The sequence below is a fragment of the Phaenicophaeus curvirostris genome, chromosome 18 (genome assembly GCF_032191515.1).
Source record: "Phaenicophaeus curvirostris isolate KB17595 chromosome 18, BPBGC_Pcur_1.0, whole genome shotgun sequence".
Taxonomy (NCBI): domain Eukaryota; kingdom Metazoa; phylum Chordata; class Aves; order Cuculiformes; family Cuculidae; genus Phaenicophaeus; species Phaenicophaeus curvirostris.
In genome coordinates this window covers 4,234,789-4,250,221 of record NC_091409.1, presented here as the reverse complement: position 1 = coordinate 4,250,221, position 15,433 = coordinate 4,234,789, and the positions used below count along the sequence as shown (strand labels likewise).

The following is a 15,433-nucleotide window of genomic DNA, read 5'->3' as shown; positions in this document are numbered from 1 at the left end:
AAGAATGAGACCGAGGTGGAAATAGAGAGGCAGCAGAGAAGAAAAGCCATTTAAAGATGCCAAGCTGAACGTTGGCCTCTTTGCCAAGGAGCAGTGAAGGAACAAGGATGATTAAATCAAACCAAAGGGCTGTGGAAGGAAACGGAGTGAGATGTGACAGCTCAGGCGGAGCAGATCAGGAAAGGAACTGGGCTGGAGAGGCTGCAGCCTTCACAGAAACGCTCGTTTGGGCTCAGAACTGAAGCAAACATTCCTGGCTGCAGCCACGCCGTGTGTGGCCTGCCAGGGAAACGTGAACACAAACCCTGCTGCTTCGGCAGCTGCTGCTCGGGGCAGGAACGCGTGTCCCTGAGCACTCGATCCCGCTGCACGCGTGGGTCACATGCCATACCACGATGCCACCTGTGAAGCTCAACTTTAAAAAACCTTATTATATATAAGAGAAGATCCTCTAAGGCCAGGCAGTTCCAGACACCCCTGGGCAGCCTTTGTCACCTTCTGACCAGGTGCTGGGGGGGATCCGAGGCTGCGATGAGCTCACAAGTGGTCAAACTAACAGAGCAGAGACGTGGCTTTGCCAGCCCCCAACTCCCGAGTGCCTGACTTTGAGCGGCCTCAATAAAGGTCTTTTAGAAGTCATTGTGTGTGGATAATCGTGTGTGGGAGTTTTGCCAAATCAAACATGAGGGAGTTCAAGAGGCTTTTCTAATCTTGTGAGTTTATCCACTGAAGACAAAGATTTGATTAAAAAAATGAAGTACAGCTGAACTGGGAACAATACGTTACTGGGGGCTGTGCTTCAGCTCTTCATAGGCACTTCGAAATCTTGAGAAAAACCCCACAAAATTAGGACCTTATTAAATAAGAATGAAATGTGCCGGTGCAGAAACATAAACAGAAATACCAGATGTACAATGTCAGCTTGTAACATGCAGCTTCAAGTAGTACTTATTAATTCATTTGTTTTCTTAGTTTCTTTTGTTTTGCCATCTGGAAAAGGCCATTTTCTAAAGACAGAACATAGGAGACAAGATCCAAAGTTCAAGTTCACTTGAAGGAAAAGCGGCTTTGTTTCTGTACTCACACACTCGAGTTCCTTTTTGCAGCCTGCACTCACACAGAAGCTTCAGGACAAACTTAGGCCTGGACTGGGAGGCAAAAGAAGATCTACATGGCAGTTCAGTGACGTTTTCAAAAGTTTTACTCCTCAAAGTACAAATGTGAAAGCAGTTCTGTACAAGGAAATGGAGCTGCAGTAAACAGAGGAGTAAATGACAGGCATACACTCGAGTCATTCTGGGAGCGTGCAAGTGCACGGTTATTAGAGTATTACATGGAAGAGATTTCTGGCTGGCTCTTATGTTATTTTAAAATATAATCTACATTTATCCAGTAAAAAAAAAAAATCAACCCATTAATAAAACAAACAGATTTCATAGCTCAGCAGATTGAAGTAGTAAAAACACACAATTACTTTGTTCTTGATGCTAATAAAAATAGAAGTCAGTAACAGCACAATGAGTAATGTCCCTTCTGCACTGATACCCACTAGACAAAGCAATTCAGTACACGTGAAGCTGTCTGCTTAATATAAAGAAATCTTAATTGGACATGGTCAAAGCATCTGCGCGGTCCTGCTTCAGCAATAAATCCCATTATTTCTCTGACTGCAGCAGGTGATTTATACCACCAGTGTATCCCATGGTATCTTCTAATCGAGCATATCTAGAGAACACCTAAGTTTTACTATGCGAGCAAGCAGCCTTGCTTAGTAGTAGCTTTTCCTCCTAATTCTCAAATGTTGGTTTATACAAATACTTTCTAATTAGTAAATTAAATTTGTAGACACCTATCTGATTACAAAGAATAGGGACTTCCACGCGGGGTACTGAGCCTGTCTCCCTCCTGTACAGCTAACTTTCCTCTTACACTGGGATCCCTCACCACCTGCCTCTTCTCAACTCGCTCACTCTGGATTTGAGTCATGGACACCAGCCCGTTTTCAAACAACGAAAAAGCAGCTCTCCACCTCCAGGCTGCTCGAGTGCAGTGGGAAGCAGTCCTGCAGCTGTAGCACAGAAACCACAAACACAAAGTTCAGAGTGCTTCTTTTATGTGTTCTTTAATTTCGAACGGAGGGATTTTTGGTTGTGCCTTTTTCTCGGTTACTTTATAAAGAAAACAGAATTCAGGATACGGCATTTCAGAACATCATGTAGAGCAAGGAAAGTATTGTTTCAAAAACTGAAAATAAAACCATTAAGTCACTATTTTGCCCAAGAATTCAAGAAGTGTTCCAACTGAGAGAAAGAAGCCTCACACATTTTAAAGGAAAGGGATGATATAGTTTTCTTGCATTAAGCAACTGCAACAAGTATCCAAAGATATCAAAAATCCATTTTTGCGTGCACGCTGCTATGTAAATATGCTGACTGCTAAATCAAGATTATAATAAGAATTGCACGTTGACATGTGCAGCTAATAGAAACCCTTTATAGTTAATTGGTGAGAAGAAACTCCAGCGATTTGCAAAGTCAGGTTCTAACTTTATCCCACTAATAGAATTTCAGGACAAAAAGGTAACATAGACTACCACCACCAAGCTATTACAATGCTGTGTTTTTAGAAAATTACATTATGGTATACGAGTCCCTCTCAATGTGTCACACGTGGTGTCACCTGGCCCTTCAATCTCTAATGCTGCTCAACAGGAACTTGAAACTAGGTGCCCAGCTTGCACGTGCGATTGTTCCAGTTGTGCGTTCACCGCTGATAACTGCCAATGCAGAGCAATAGTTATGGTCATTCATGCATGGACTATTTGCTTTAAATTGAGAATAACTACGTGAAAATAGTAGAAACCATTTTCTATTTATTTCCCTGTAATAGGCTTTGAGACATTTTAGATATCTATTTATAGCAAATTTGCCCAGAGTGCAGCCAGCAGTGTAAAGCTCCACTAAACGAAGACTATCTGAGCAGCATCGACTGGCTCTTATAAAAATTAACAGTAATCATACCTGCAAGTGGACATCCTAAAATGACAGTAAGGACAATAATTAGATTAAGTAGTAACTTGATTTCTATTATCATCAATTGCAGTTTTCTAATATCTGGTGTTGTGCAAGGACACCTTATTTAGAAACTCTGTTTCACATTTAACTTCCCAAGATACACAGTGCCCTCCAGAATAACGCACTTTCTATGAATAATTCACAAAAACATTTGCTCTGGTGTTACCATGTAAGGAACAACTTACAAAAGATCCAGTTGGCTTAAGAACACCCATCCACTGTAATTTTGCAACGTATCTACAGATTGGCCTTCTAGGAACCTTGGAAGAAAAAGCACCTTTAGTTTTCTTTTCACCTCACGTGAAAGCAAAGTCCAGTCAGACAGACAGGTAATAAGGATTCCACTGATCAGGCATTTTATTTGAAGCTCAGCAAAAGCAAGGCATCCCCCGAACAGTTTGGTGCTGCTGTCTGTTCAGGCTGTCGTCAGAAATGGGTAGGAAAGACCTCACCATTTCGTTACGTTCCAAAACATAAGCAGTTATTTTAACAGCCTCATTTAGGACTGACAGTACAGGTTACCGTTATTACTAATGGATCCTTACCTAAGGATTTCTGCTGGTAGCTCGCCTCAATCAGGCATTTGTAAGGCATCTAGCAAAGCACAAGGATGTTTTCTGGGACCTCTTTGTAATCCTGGAGAGCAAACACCAGCAATAACTTTGCTCACAAGTGATTCAAAGTTCCAAGTTGCCACAGACCCCTAAGCAGTGACTACCGAACACTGGAAGGACAGACATCGTGCTGGCTCTCCCTTCATCTGGGAGCTGCCGGTGCCAGCAAAGTCAAGTGTGGTGCCTAATAGTGTGTGTAAAATTTGCCTGGAACATCATTACAGATGTACTCACAAGAGACCAGTTTAAAGCTCTGATTTCCCCCCTTTACCCTGCAAAGACAGCAACTTTTAAGCTGTTTTTCAGCAAAAAAAAAAAGGCTCAAAAAAGTTAATATTACTCTTTTTTAAAGCAAATTAGGAATTCAGCTCTTCTGACAAACCACTTCTAGTGCAATCAAGATGTTTACAGCCTCTTAAAAAAAACCACTGCACAGCCCAGTCTCCCTTCAGTACAGGTTTTCTCAAATACATTCTTCAAAGCCACGAAAACTAATTTTGCAACCACAATTACAAACCTGTCTTTCTGAAAAGATTCCTTCAAAATGGTTCATGTAGAAGTTTTCATTAGCTTCTGCTGCCTGGAGAGTATTTTGTTGTTGGTCAGTTCTGCCCACTTCATCACACCAAACTCACTGCTTCGTTCTTTTCAGCTCATTTCCCACCTCCCCTGCCCTTGACAGGCACACTTCAATAGCTTTGTCACTTCCACCCCGAGCAGACAAGGCACTAGCATTTTAAAATGCTGGAGAGAAACCTCTCATTTCTGTCAAGCCTTCTAGAAGCACCTCCAGAGTTGTGTTCATAAGCTGAACACACTAGTTAAAACCTTTTTCCTCCTGTTTTCTTATTAAACGTCACATAAAATTTCGCGTATTCGCACTTGCAAAGCAGGAAACTCTTGAGACAGAAGTAGAACAATTACAAAGGTCAACGAATGTACTAGAGAGGCTGTGGCCCCAACAGCTTTCTCAAGAATAATAAAAGGAATGAAAGAAGTTGCTTTTAAAAGATGTATTTTAATCCTGAAAGGTGTTCAAAAAACTTTTGTCACCAATGGTTTTTGGATCTACCACCTAAAAGTCTGTGGGAATTTCATCGACCTATTTCATCGACTGAAGTTCAGCGTGTTAAACCATATCAAATTTATGTGTTTTGTACTAAAAGTATGTTTAGAAACAAAATTACCTTAATTTAACTCTCAAGATGCTGTCAAGCATCTTAACTACTGAACACAGATAAACTGAAAACCAGGAATTTACCTTGCAGCTCAGCAGTCAGCGTGGTGACTCTGAGCAACACTTACATACGTCAGGCTCACGACGGGGTTGTTTGATTTTAAAGTTAGGCTAGAAAAAAAAAAATCCATCCTGAAACAAGGCTGCAAGCCGCCTTATGCCATAAATAAACCAAGTTGACAGAGAATGCTGTTTCTTCCCCCCTCTAAAACTGTGAGAACATGACAAAAGTAACAAAGGAAACGTTAATTTGGGGGCTTTATTTAATTTTTCTTTTCTTTTTTTTTTTTTTTTTCCTTTTTTAAGATGCTACATAGTCAAACAGGATTGGTCTTTTACGGCATAGGACTAGTTTACTACTAATATTTTTTTCCCCTAGACAGACTTATTTACATACAAAAACAGTTTCCTGACCACTGTTTCTCCAACGCTCAGATGATCAAAACTCCCAACAATTATGTAGTGCCCAAAACACCAGGAGGCCGAAGAATCTTGCATCACTACAGCAGCAAATTTTTAGTTCTAGTCACTGGCTTTAAACAGGCGCCTTTTCATACCGTATAGTATTAGTCAATTTTGTGACAAGGAGGAAACATGAGATGAAATACATTAAATAAGTTAAATATGCATTAAACATCTCTGAATAACATCTTAATTCAACTAAATGAACCACCAGCACTGTAGCTTGGTCCCTTTATGAGAACAAGGCATTGACCTTTATTCCAAATGAGCGTCATACCAGTCAATATATGCCTCTTAATGATGCCTAGCACATTCAGCATTGCCACATACAATTCTTTTCAGCTTCTCACTATTCACTTAAGTGCCAAGAAATTGGTAACTTGCACAGAGTTGAAGACACTGACAGAAACTGTTAAATTTATGAGCAGAATGGTGGATTGACGTATTTTACAGAAGTTATCAACACCTCCTGCCTAACCCAGCTCCAAACATCCAATCGGGCCAGCTCCAGCAGTGGAGAAATAGGGTGTTTTCTGACATTTTTTTTTTCTTTTTTAAAAAGAAGTAATCCAGCAACATATACCAGGGTCTAAGAATGTTTAAAATGACATATACAATATTCCATTGTAGTGTTACATCATGATTTTCTCCCCTCCTTCATCACTGAAGCATATTCTCTTTCATTCATTCACTCCTTGTACATTTTAAACTTTCTAGATTATGTTACAGAGTATTTGTGCAGGGGTAATTTAAAGGCAAGACCTGTGAGATGTCATACATTAATTTTTTTTTAAACATTGTTATGAATAAATTTAATCCAATGATATGGCAGAACCATCAAACCAATTTACAATTTCCAGCATGCTGCCTCTACAAGGCTATTTTTCCTATAATTACACCAAAGACAAAGAACAAAACCACCAAAGCAAGTAGTCTGGAGTTGAGCCCTTCATCCTTGACAGCAGCTGCAGAAGCAGATATTGGGTTGTTTGTTTGGGGCGCCTTCCTCATCCGCAGTCCATCTTCTTCCTACAGGAAGATATATTCATTATTTCTAATGAAAAAATGCTTCAAATATTAACTCTTATCATATTTATTTTAGGTGGGCATAGTAAAATACGCGAAAGCTAACTTACCGCTGATTTAGAGCCCTATTTCCTAGATCATTCTGAAAAGGAAAGAGTAGTGAGGTAGAAGAAGAATTCTGTATCTACCTGACTAGCAGTGCAACAACCACAAGCTCTTGGAAGTCTTCTCCTTCTGACTATGGTAATGGGGGAAGCAATGAGGAAGCCTGCAAGAACACTAGTCCAAAGTCTGGAGTCAGCTCCAGAACTTAGAGTGATGGAGTGAATGGCATGAAGATGTTTCTAATTGCTCTGTAGGCAAATACAGTGCTGTCAGGGAAAATACTCTTCAAGATACAAAGATAGGTTGTGAAAAATATGCAACTTAAAAGCAATTAGACTCATTATTCCCCTAGTTAGGTGACACAAACAAATTTTACCAGCCTTTGAAAGGAAATCTATTTCCCCCATCATATTAATGCTGACACTTTGACACAAAACTGAAGGCAATAATTAGGATATTTTCTTGGTGTGAGTTTGACAGCTCTCTTGATTCAATGAGGTATGAGACAACAGATAAAACAACATCACAACACCAGGTATTATAATTTCAATTGGAAATGATGTTCCCCACATCTTGATCTAAACTTCTGTGCAGCACAGGTGTGTGTTAGCCACTCCATTCCATCCATATACAGCACCTCGAGATGCCAAAGTGAGCATTGTGCATCTAACTTGTGCAAAGCTGAAGCAACAGTGTTAGACTTTATATGATACAGTGTTATCTACTTACTGAAGAAAAAGCCTACACTCTCTATATAAAAAATACCCCAAAAATAAATTGTAATAAAAGTTACAGCAGCCTTAATTGTCAGGTAAGTGGAATTCAAAAGGTTCAGTGTACATCAGCATTTCTCACTTCTGAGTTTAAAGGGGCACTTAATGTTCTAGAGTAAAAATTTTTTCTATTATTACCTGATTCCTCGCTACAGCTATAAGTCCCTGGATGGGGACAACTGACTTACATAAACAATGAAATGCTCTTTAACTATACAGTAATTTTACTGCTAGAAACAACACATTTTCATATTAAGCATTTTAACTTCCTTTTGATGGTGACTCTAGCCTGACACTGACAGCACCTGGTGGCTGGCAGTATTTTAATGTTGTTTTCTGATGTTTTACAGATGTTTCTAACACTCGACAATGGACACAAAATAGCTCATTGTTTTAAGACATTGCTGTAAGACATTAGCTCAATTCTACAGATCTCCTGTAGAGTGCTTACTCAAGACTCATTTGCAAAAATCGCCATAAAATCATGTTTCTATTACTACTGTGAGGTGCTGAGAAAAACAAGAACACAACGTGAGGCTATGGTTGTGTCTCAGCTATATATATATAAAACAAAACTGATTTACAGATGTTTAAAGAATTTCTTCATGCATCAGCCAGCAACAGCATCGGAGCTGACAGAACAGAGTTCCTTTCATTTGGCTCTAATAGCCACCACATTTTCACTGGTGCTGTTATCTATGAAACTATACATTTACAAGAAATGAAACTACTGTAAAAAGTGTTTGTCAGCACAGTGATAAAGGCTTCTCAATTACTTGATTTCACAGCAACGTGCTGGATATGACAGGAGCTGTATTTCCTATTACTGTCTTACTTTGGTCATTTCAACTGCATTTATAGGTGCAATTACTAAACCACTCGGTATCTGCACAACACTGCCCTCAAGCTCCCAGCAGCTGGAGAGAACAGGGCCAAGCCAACACTGAAAGCTTAATTCAGTATGAGAAAATTAGGAGGTGGGAAAAGAAAGAGAGAGGGAATTCATTACTTCGGGTTGCTCTTCAATCAGTTTCTCTGACTGCATGACTTCTATGCTCCTTCCAAAGCAAGCATTGATTTCAACACTTTTTATCACTTTATAGACAGAAACAAATTATCTTTTAACTTATGGACAATATCAAAATACTGTGCCAAGGTCAGGTAACCAAATCTTTAAGTCAGAAGCTTCTTTTTCAGAAAAGGATTAAATCTGAAAAAAACCCCCAACCCCAAAGCATCTTTACCTTAAACTGTTTATTCTCCTCCCGTAACCTCTGAACTTCTACTTGAAGCCTCTTATAGTCTTCCATTACTTTCTTAACTTCAGTGTCATCCAAAGAAGAACTTATTGATTTAGACATTACAGAGGAATCTGTCTTTGTTGCAGTTGTGGATACAATTTTATTTATTTCTACGTCATGCTGTTAAAAAAAGGATAGAGTGATTTTTTTGGTTAGTTATTAACACCGCACACCTGATACTTAGGTGGAGAATCAGGTAAAATCATCTGTGCACACCTGAAGCATGCCTGTATTAAAAGAAATAAACAACATTTTTTTCCCATAGCCTTTAATTCCCCTTTCTGTTTCACAGAAAACATCAGATCAGCAGCAATAAGTGTAGACAGAATGACCTCAAGTTTTCAGTCCCTGCATGAATGGAAAAGGAAGCATCCTTAGACCATGTCCCACAGCATGAATGGAATCTTGAGTTACTTGCTCACAGTCTGCTTATGGAGTGTTAGTGCTTTCTTCACCTCTTCCTCCCCCCGCACAACACAAGCAGCTACTCCAGGAACCAGGGTATTGCTAGAACTACCCACCCGCTCTGCTGCAGTTCCCCCTCTTCACTCCCCACCCCTGGCTACCACCTCTCCATCCTTCTGCATTTCTGTGGGGATGGAGGAACTTGCAAACCAAGTTAGGAAACAAGCTGCAGGCCTCCAAAACCTCCTCCTCCTGCCTTTGGATCCTTCTCATGTTCTGCACTTCAGAACGCTAAAGGCCTGGCTCTCACTAAAACCAAACCACTCCCTCCTGACCCAAGCTGTCACCAGAATCTTAACATGGAAAGTTTATTTACATGAATGAAGTAATAAGTTCTTGTTACTGTTTGTGCTTTGTTTTGCCATAAAGAATTTTAGGGATTATAGAAAAAATTACAAGTAAACACAACAGCAATTAAGTTTCACTTAATCTGGATTTTCTCCTTCCTCTCATGACATCCCTAAACTGAAAACATAGAAAGCACCCTGGCCTTTTAGAGCAATGTTCACTCTCTGGAGCGAGTGGAGCAGACACAGTAAGACTACAATAGTAATACTATACACATTATGATAATTACAAGCTGTTCAGTGCAAGCTAGAACAACTGCACCTCAGTACCTGCACACAGAGAAACACTTTTCAATTAATTACCAGTTCTACATTTGGTGCTACAATACTTCCATTAGAAATTAATGCATTCACTACCTTAATAAAGCAGGTTGCCACAATATTAGAAGCTACTAATTGCAATATAATCCCTGCCTGCATTTGTGTCTTTCTTACTAGCTTTCTACCAATTTACTTGCTAAAATCATCATTGTACAAGGAAGCAAAAGGGAGCATTGAACAGGCAACTTCATATTGCTGATGGCTGTAACGGCTTCAGCATAAGCTTTATGACCATCAGCAGCATCTCTCAATTTTTTTTGAAATACTCTTTATCCTGTGATCTTTCACAAAATGAGAACAGATCAACTCAAAGATTTCTTTGTGCTGGTGTTGCATTTACATTGTTCAAATTAGCTGTAGTTCACCTTACACATCACTACCATTTAAAATAGTTTCTATTGTATTTTCAAAAGGTGATGCCACCCAGGCAGTGGAACAAGGCTTCTGTCTTACACTTATATAGCTGTCTGTATAAACATCCCATTTTACATAATTTACTGGGGTATTAAGTCCAATCACTCAATATGCATCTGAAAATACTCACAGGCTTATCATTTTCCGCTGGTAGCTCAAACACACACCTAAGTTTCGAATCCATGAGTTCTTCCGGTTTTGCTTCTTTCCACTGGAATAATTTAATATTAATTTACTATTAAACATATTCATACAGTAATGCAGATGGAAAATGCTGTGTATTATGTAAACAAATCACATCATCTTGCTCAAGAAAAACCCCAGAGCTGATTATCAAGTTGCTTTTAACCACATATGATGAAAAATCAAACTCAAATACAAAACTGAGTGCTATGGGAAAGAAAGACAACATGCTACGAGAGAAATCATTCTAAGCAGTCTGAAACCTACACACGTAATTCATGAGAGAACTGGGAACTGTGCAAGAGTGATTGGCATAGACACAGGGAGCTACAGTCCTGATTGAAACAAACAAAAAAGAGACAGCAGGCGTGCATCCAAAGGAAGGGAAAGATAACAAACCCCCAAGCTCATAACACTAGTTCTGATGCCTTTGTTCACAGAGTTCCTATTCAAGCTTTTCAAATTTCTGGGGAGGTTTTCTTCCTAAATGGTATGGACTACAGGACTGTTCTTCCCTTCCTTGTTTTCCACTTTCTTATTTTTCAGCATCAATGTCTGAACAATAACAGATGTCCCTTCTCATCCTTCTTACCCCTTCAACTAAGGACTCTACCACAATCAAGTTTCCCTCTAGTATTTTTAATAGGGATTAACAGCTATAAATCATTGCTCAGTATCAGCTGCAACCCTGAACCGATAAGATGGATTTGTGGCATGATACACAGCAAGAACTGTCTGCGTTTATGTCCTCGAGTTCTCACACGCTTCTCTTCACTCTGCCCACTCTCCTGGCAGTGTGGTATTGCTCAGCATACCTCAAGTAGGTGTCAAATTATGGCTAACCCCTCTGCAACCTGAAGCAGTATTTGACTCATCCTAAACAGCTGAATCGTACTTCAGCTCTTCCGAGGCTGAAGTCAGAATTCTATTTTGAGCTTACTGGGTGCTTGTGAAGTGTTGAAAGCTTTATAGTTCTCCAGTAATTTGTCTCACCTGTTTATCCAGAATGGGAAAAGATTTGGAGAGTGGTAACGAAAACTGAGAACTGATCAAGTGTTATAGGAAAAGAAATTGTATTAGTCTGTGTAGCTCTGGAAAACAGAAATGGCCATCTAGATCTAAAAAACATTCTTTGCTAGCAGAGTAACATATTTCATGGTATAAAGTAACTCATAAAGATTAAAGAGTTAGAAAGAAAGACAGACTGGCTTATCTTTCTAGTGATGCAGACATGTTATTACTACTGCTGTTTCTCCCACTGGATCTTATTTTGAGGCCATTAAAAAAAAGTAATTCCATAAATCCCTTTCAGAAGGAAAATTCTTAACCCTGCAGAGTGCCACAGCTTTAAAAAGCTACTCAGAAGGTGTGTGTTGCTAAGACTGCTGTAAAAAAGGCATGACATGTACTCCGAAGTTTTTGGGGGTTGGCTTTTTTGAGTTTAAGTAATATGTATACATACACATGTATGCCCCGCACTTTAGAGTGACAGCCTTTTTTTCTTATTTTATTGTGTCCTCAGCAGCTAAGTCTTCTCTCAAGCTAACAAAAGCTAGTCTAGAGAAAGCTTCCTCGTGCCTTCTTGCAGTAGCAAGTCTTGCTGTTATAGGAAAACTACTAGTTGATATACTGGTTTGTTCCTTTCCAAGTTGCCTTAATGTAGCCTGACATCTCATTTCTACATCTTTTGTCCTTCTTTGCCTCAGCACCTACATGCTTGTGTTATTCTCATTTGTAATCCACAGGACAAAATCTATGAGGGCCTTCATGTACCTGAGCCACAACAGACACAGGCAGGGATAAAAAAAATACAATACTTTTAACACATCCTCCTTGTTCTTGCTGGGAAAAGGAGCTGCTGAAGGGGAGACTCAAGGCAGAGTAGAGGCATAAACCATAAAAGATGACACAGACTTAGAATATATAGTACATATTCTTAGTACAGAAAGTTCAAGTTGGCCCTTCTAAAAAATAACATATTGAAAAAATATCAACTACTTAACATTTGATTCATGACTTGGTATCCCATTACTGACAGCAGTGTCCTTAAGCAATGGAGTAAAAGGTCTTATAAAATTATACAATCAGAAAGAAATCCATTTTAATTAATTTCAATACTTACTACTGCTTCCATATCTGAAGTATCAGCTGGAGCGAACATAGACTGAACCATAAACTTGTGTTTACTTTTCTCGTTAGGGTCATAGTCAAAAGGCTGCAGCATCACTGCAAGATAAAACCCAAAACACATTATGTCAGCATTGCTGTGACGCACAGTCATGCACTGATGATACAGCTACCAGAGCTGAGAAACGCAAACATTAAAATGATGTTGCATGTCCGTTATGACCAAAGCAACAGCTGAGATCAGGAACCTCACTTTAAAGCAAAATTTAAATAAAGAAATCAGACATCTTCAGTCTGTCTAGAATTTTATCTGAGAATACTCAAAATGCAGCTCACTCTACAATATTCCACACACATGTATGGCAAGATAATAACAGTAATTTATAGTAAACAGGAGAATTTACATATCTTCTGGGACAGAGGGAAAAAATCTCAGATAAAGCATCTTTTTCTTCCTCCATCCTTGGGGCAGAAATAACAAGCTGGCATTTTGATGAGTTGTACACACAGTACTTGCTGATGGTGCCTCTGCAGCTTTTCTCAGGAAAAGCCAAACATTTTAAACCCTGGGGTTCAAGTCTCAGGATGAAAATTTCCTCTACAAAGTTTAAGAGTCTTCTGGTATTCATCTTATCAAGTACAAGCATTTCTTTTCCAAAAATAAGTTGCTGTAGGTTTGTTACCAATTTACAGCTGGAAGTTTATGGTTAAATGTTATGTAAACCCCACCTCTGAAAGGTAAACAAGAAAATTGCAAGAAACAACAGCGCTGGGGAAAAAAATGTCATTTCTTTTTGGGCAAACAACTAACCTGTTAGAGTAGCTTGGAGAGGGAGAGTTATGTATTTCATTTACATGGAATATTTTTTAATCACAGTGGTCACTTAGAAACCCTACAATTTGCAAGTGACATCTGGATGTTCAGCTGCTCTGACACTAAAAACCACCAGTTCGGCTTCAACATGAGACATAATATATGTGAAAATAAGCAGAGAAGTTTACACAAACTTGTTATTAGATACTGTAAAAATCTACGAGCCCCACAAACTTAAAAGGAAGCTTGCATATACTGCAATTACTGCTAACATAAAAAATAGTGCAAGATTTAAACATTCACATTTCATGACTTAAGAGGCTACTTCAGTCCCTCAATTCAATCACTACAAAGAGAAGCTGTTCAAGAATTAGGTTTACTTTCAAGTACTAGAGCTATTAACATTACATGTCTAAATTCATATGCACTAATTGCAAGGGTTTGTTGTATAATAGTGATATACAAAGGTCCCATTTACTGCAAATGAAGGCAAGTCGAACCAATCTGCCTCCTTCAATGAGCAGAATATTATGGCTGTGCCATCTTTATTACACACACAACCTGTGGCTCTCAACAACCGTGTGTTAAAGCCAGAAGACAGCAAATTCTCTCAGATGAGTTGCTGAGTAAGTTATAAGACATTTTTAACTCATCTTGCAGCAATCAAAAATTAATTAAAAATAAATGTTTGCAAATTAATGGCCTACTTTTAAAACTTAGTTTTTTCCAAACAGAAGTGACTACACAGTGAAAGCACATACATGTCAGCATTGCAGGACACATCACTGAGAGGCAGCAGGGTAATTTTTCCTCTCACTGTAGCAGTCACCTTCTTCCAAATCCACATAATGTGCAAGATGCAACTGGGTAGTCAAAACTGTCCACTGGTACCAGAACTACTCCAGGTCTGCAGTTGCAGCAGTTTGGTTTGCTGAGTGCAACAAGAAGCTCACTTGAAAATCATCATTACCCAAGTGATAGTGCTGAAGCCATTCTTGAACACCACACGGCTGCTGCTCTGAATTCCATTCACTGAATCATAAGAGCAAGCAGCTAGAGAGGGCTCGACAGTACAAACCTTGTTAGCACTTGTATTTTTAGATCAATACATGAAAGTCACATTGACACAAATTATTCAGCAAGCGGCTTGTAAGCCAGATGGGAAGCTTAAAAATACGTACTTTATTCAAGAGGAAACCAAACCATTTCAACATTTATTCACATACTATTGGGGGTTTCTGTGAAAGATCAGTTCCTGTAACTGCCCTAATTGCTGGAGAATTTGCTACTGTGAATGTGGCTCCTTTGTTTTGACTGCAAATTCCAAACTTTATGCAAGAACTATGTGAAAGGCTCAAGTTCCTACAAAAAGCCTTATCAAGTCAGTCATCTGGTCAGAAGTTTCTGATCAGCTTTCATCCGAACCCAGAGTTCTAAGAAACTAAATGGTTAACGCGAGCTTCAAGTTCACTGGCACCAGCATCCATTAGGCAGGGATCTGTACTTCAAAAGAAGGATCACCCTACAGAAGTATTGTTCCACAAGCAAAAACTGCAAAGTCATTGAGAAATCAATGGAATAAGGAGCAACACAATTTATATTTATTAGTCCACTCGTCTCTCTCAAAATTGAAACACAAAAGACAGACCTCATGCACATCCTGAAGTGTTTCTAAAGAATGGATCCCAGTTTTCTCACACATTCCTGCTCTACTTGCCTGTTATGCAAGGTCCTCTGCAGATAGTGAAGAAGAGGCACTGAGCACCTAATATTCACTTTCTTTTTTCCTAAAACAGCTCACTGGCAAAGTTCGTAACAATATATGAAGCATTAAACTCTTTGGGTTTTCACTAGAGTAAGCCTGCTTTCTCAAGGAACACGGGAATTTGAAGCAAGGAACAAGGAAGGAGGCAAAACTTCACCTGCTCTGCCTGCTAGGATCTAGCACTGTGTTCCAAGAGCAGAAGGCACAGAAAGGTCTCCCTGCTCAGATAGTCAGCAATCTTCCTCTAGTTTCCATCTAAATTTATTGATGGCCTACACACTTGGTGCTCGACCAGTACTGCCCTTATGCTTAAATACCAAGCAGGGGAAGAGTAATTCACTTCTGAAGCACTCCAAGACATCAATCACAGCAACTCTTGGCCTTTGGTAAAATAAACAAAACAAG

General features: G+C 39.2%; 1 protein-coding gene across 2 annotated transcripts in view; it reads right to left on the bottom strand.

The window, feature by feature from the left end:
- Positions 1 to 1,582: 1,582 nt before the first annotated feature.
- VAPB (VAMP associated protein B and C) overlaps positions 1,583 to 15,433 on the bottom strand; it is a 34,188-nt gene continuing 20,337 nt past the window's right edge. Inside the window, exons 3-6 of one of the 2 annotated variants that reach the window (XM_069871931.1) lie at positions 12,445 to 12,548; positions 10,270 to 10,350; positions 8,536 to 8,712; positions 1,583 to 6,416 (exon numbers count right to left, since the gene is read on the bottom strand). In XM_069871931.1, coding sequence (XP_069728032.1) covers positions 6,258 to 6,416; positions 8,536 to 8,712; positions 10,270 to 10,350; positions 12,445 to 12,548 — 521 coding nt within the window. In that variant the 3' untranslated portion in view covers positions 1,583 to 6,257. The remainder of the gene's footprint in view (positions 6,417 to 8,535; positions 8,713 to 10,269; positions 10,351 to 12,444; positions 12,549 to 15,433) is intronic. The other variant, XM_069871932.1, reaches the window with a different exon arrangement.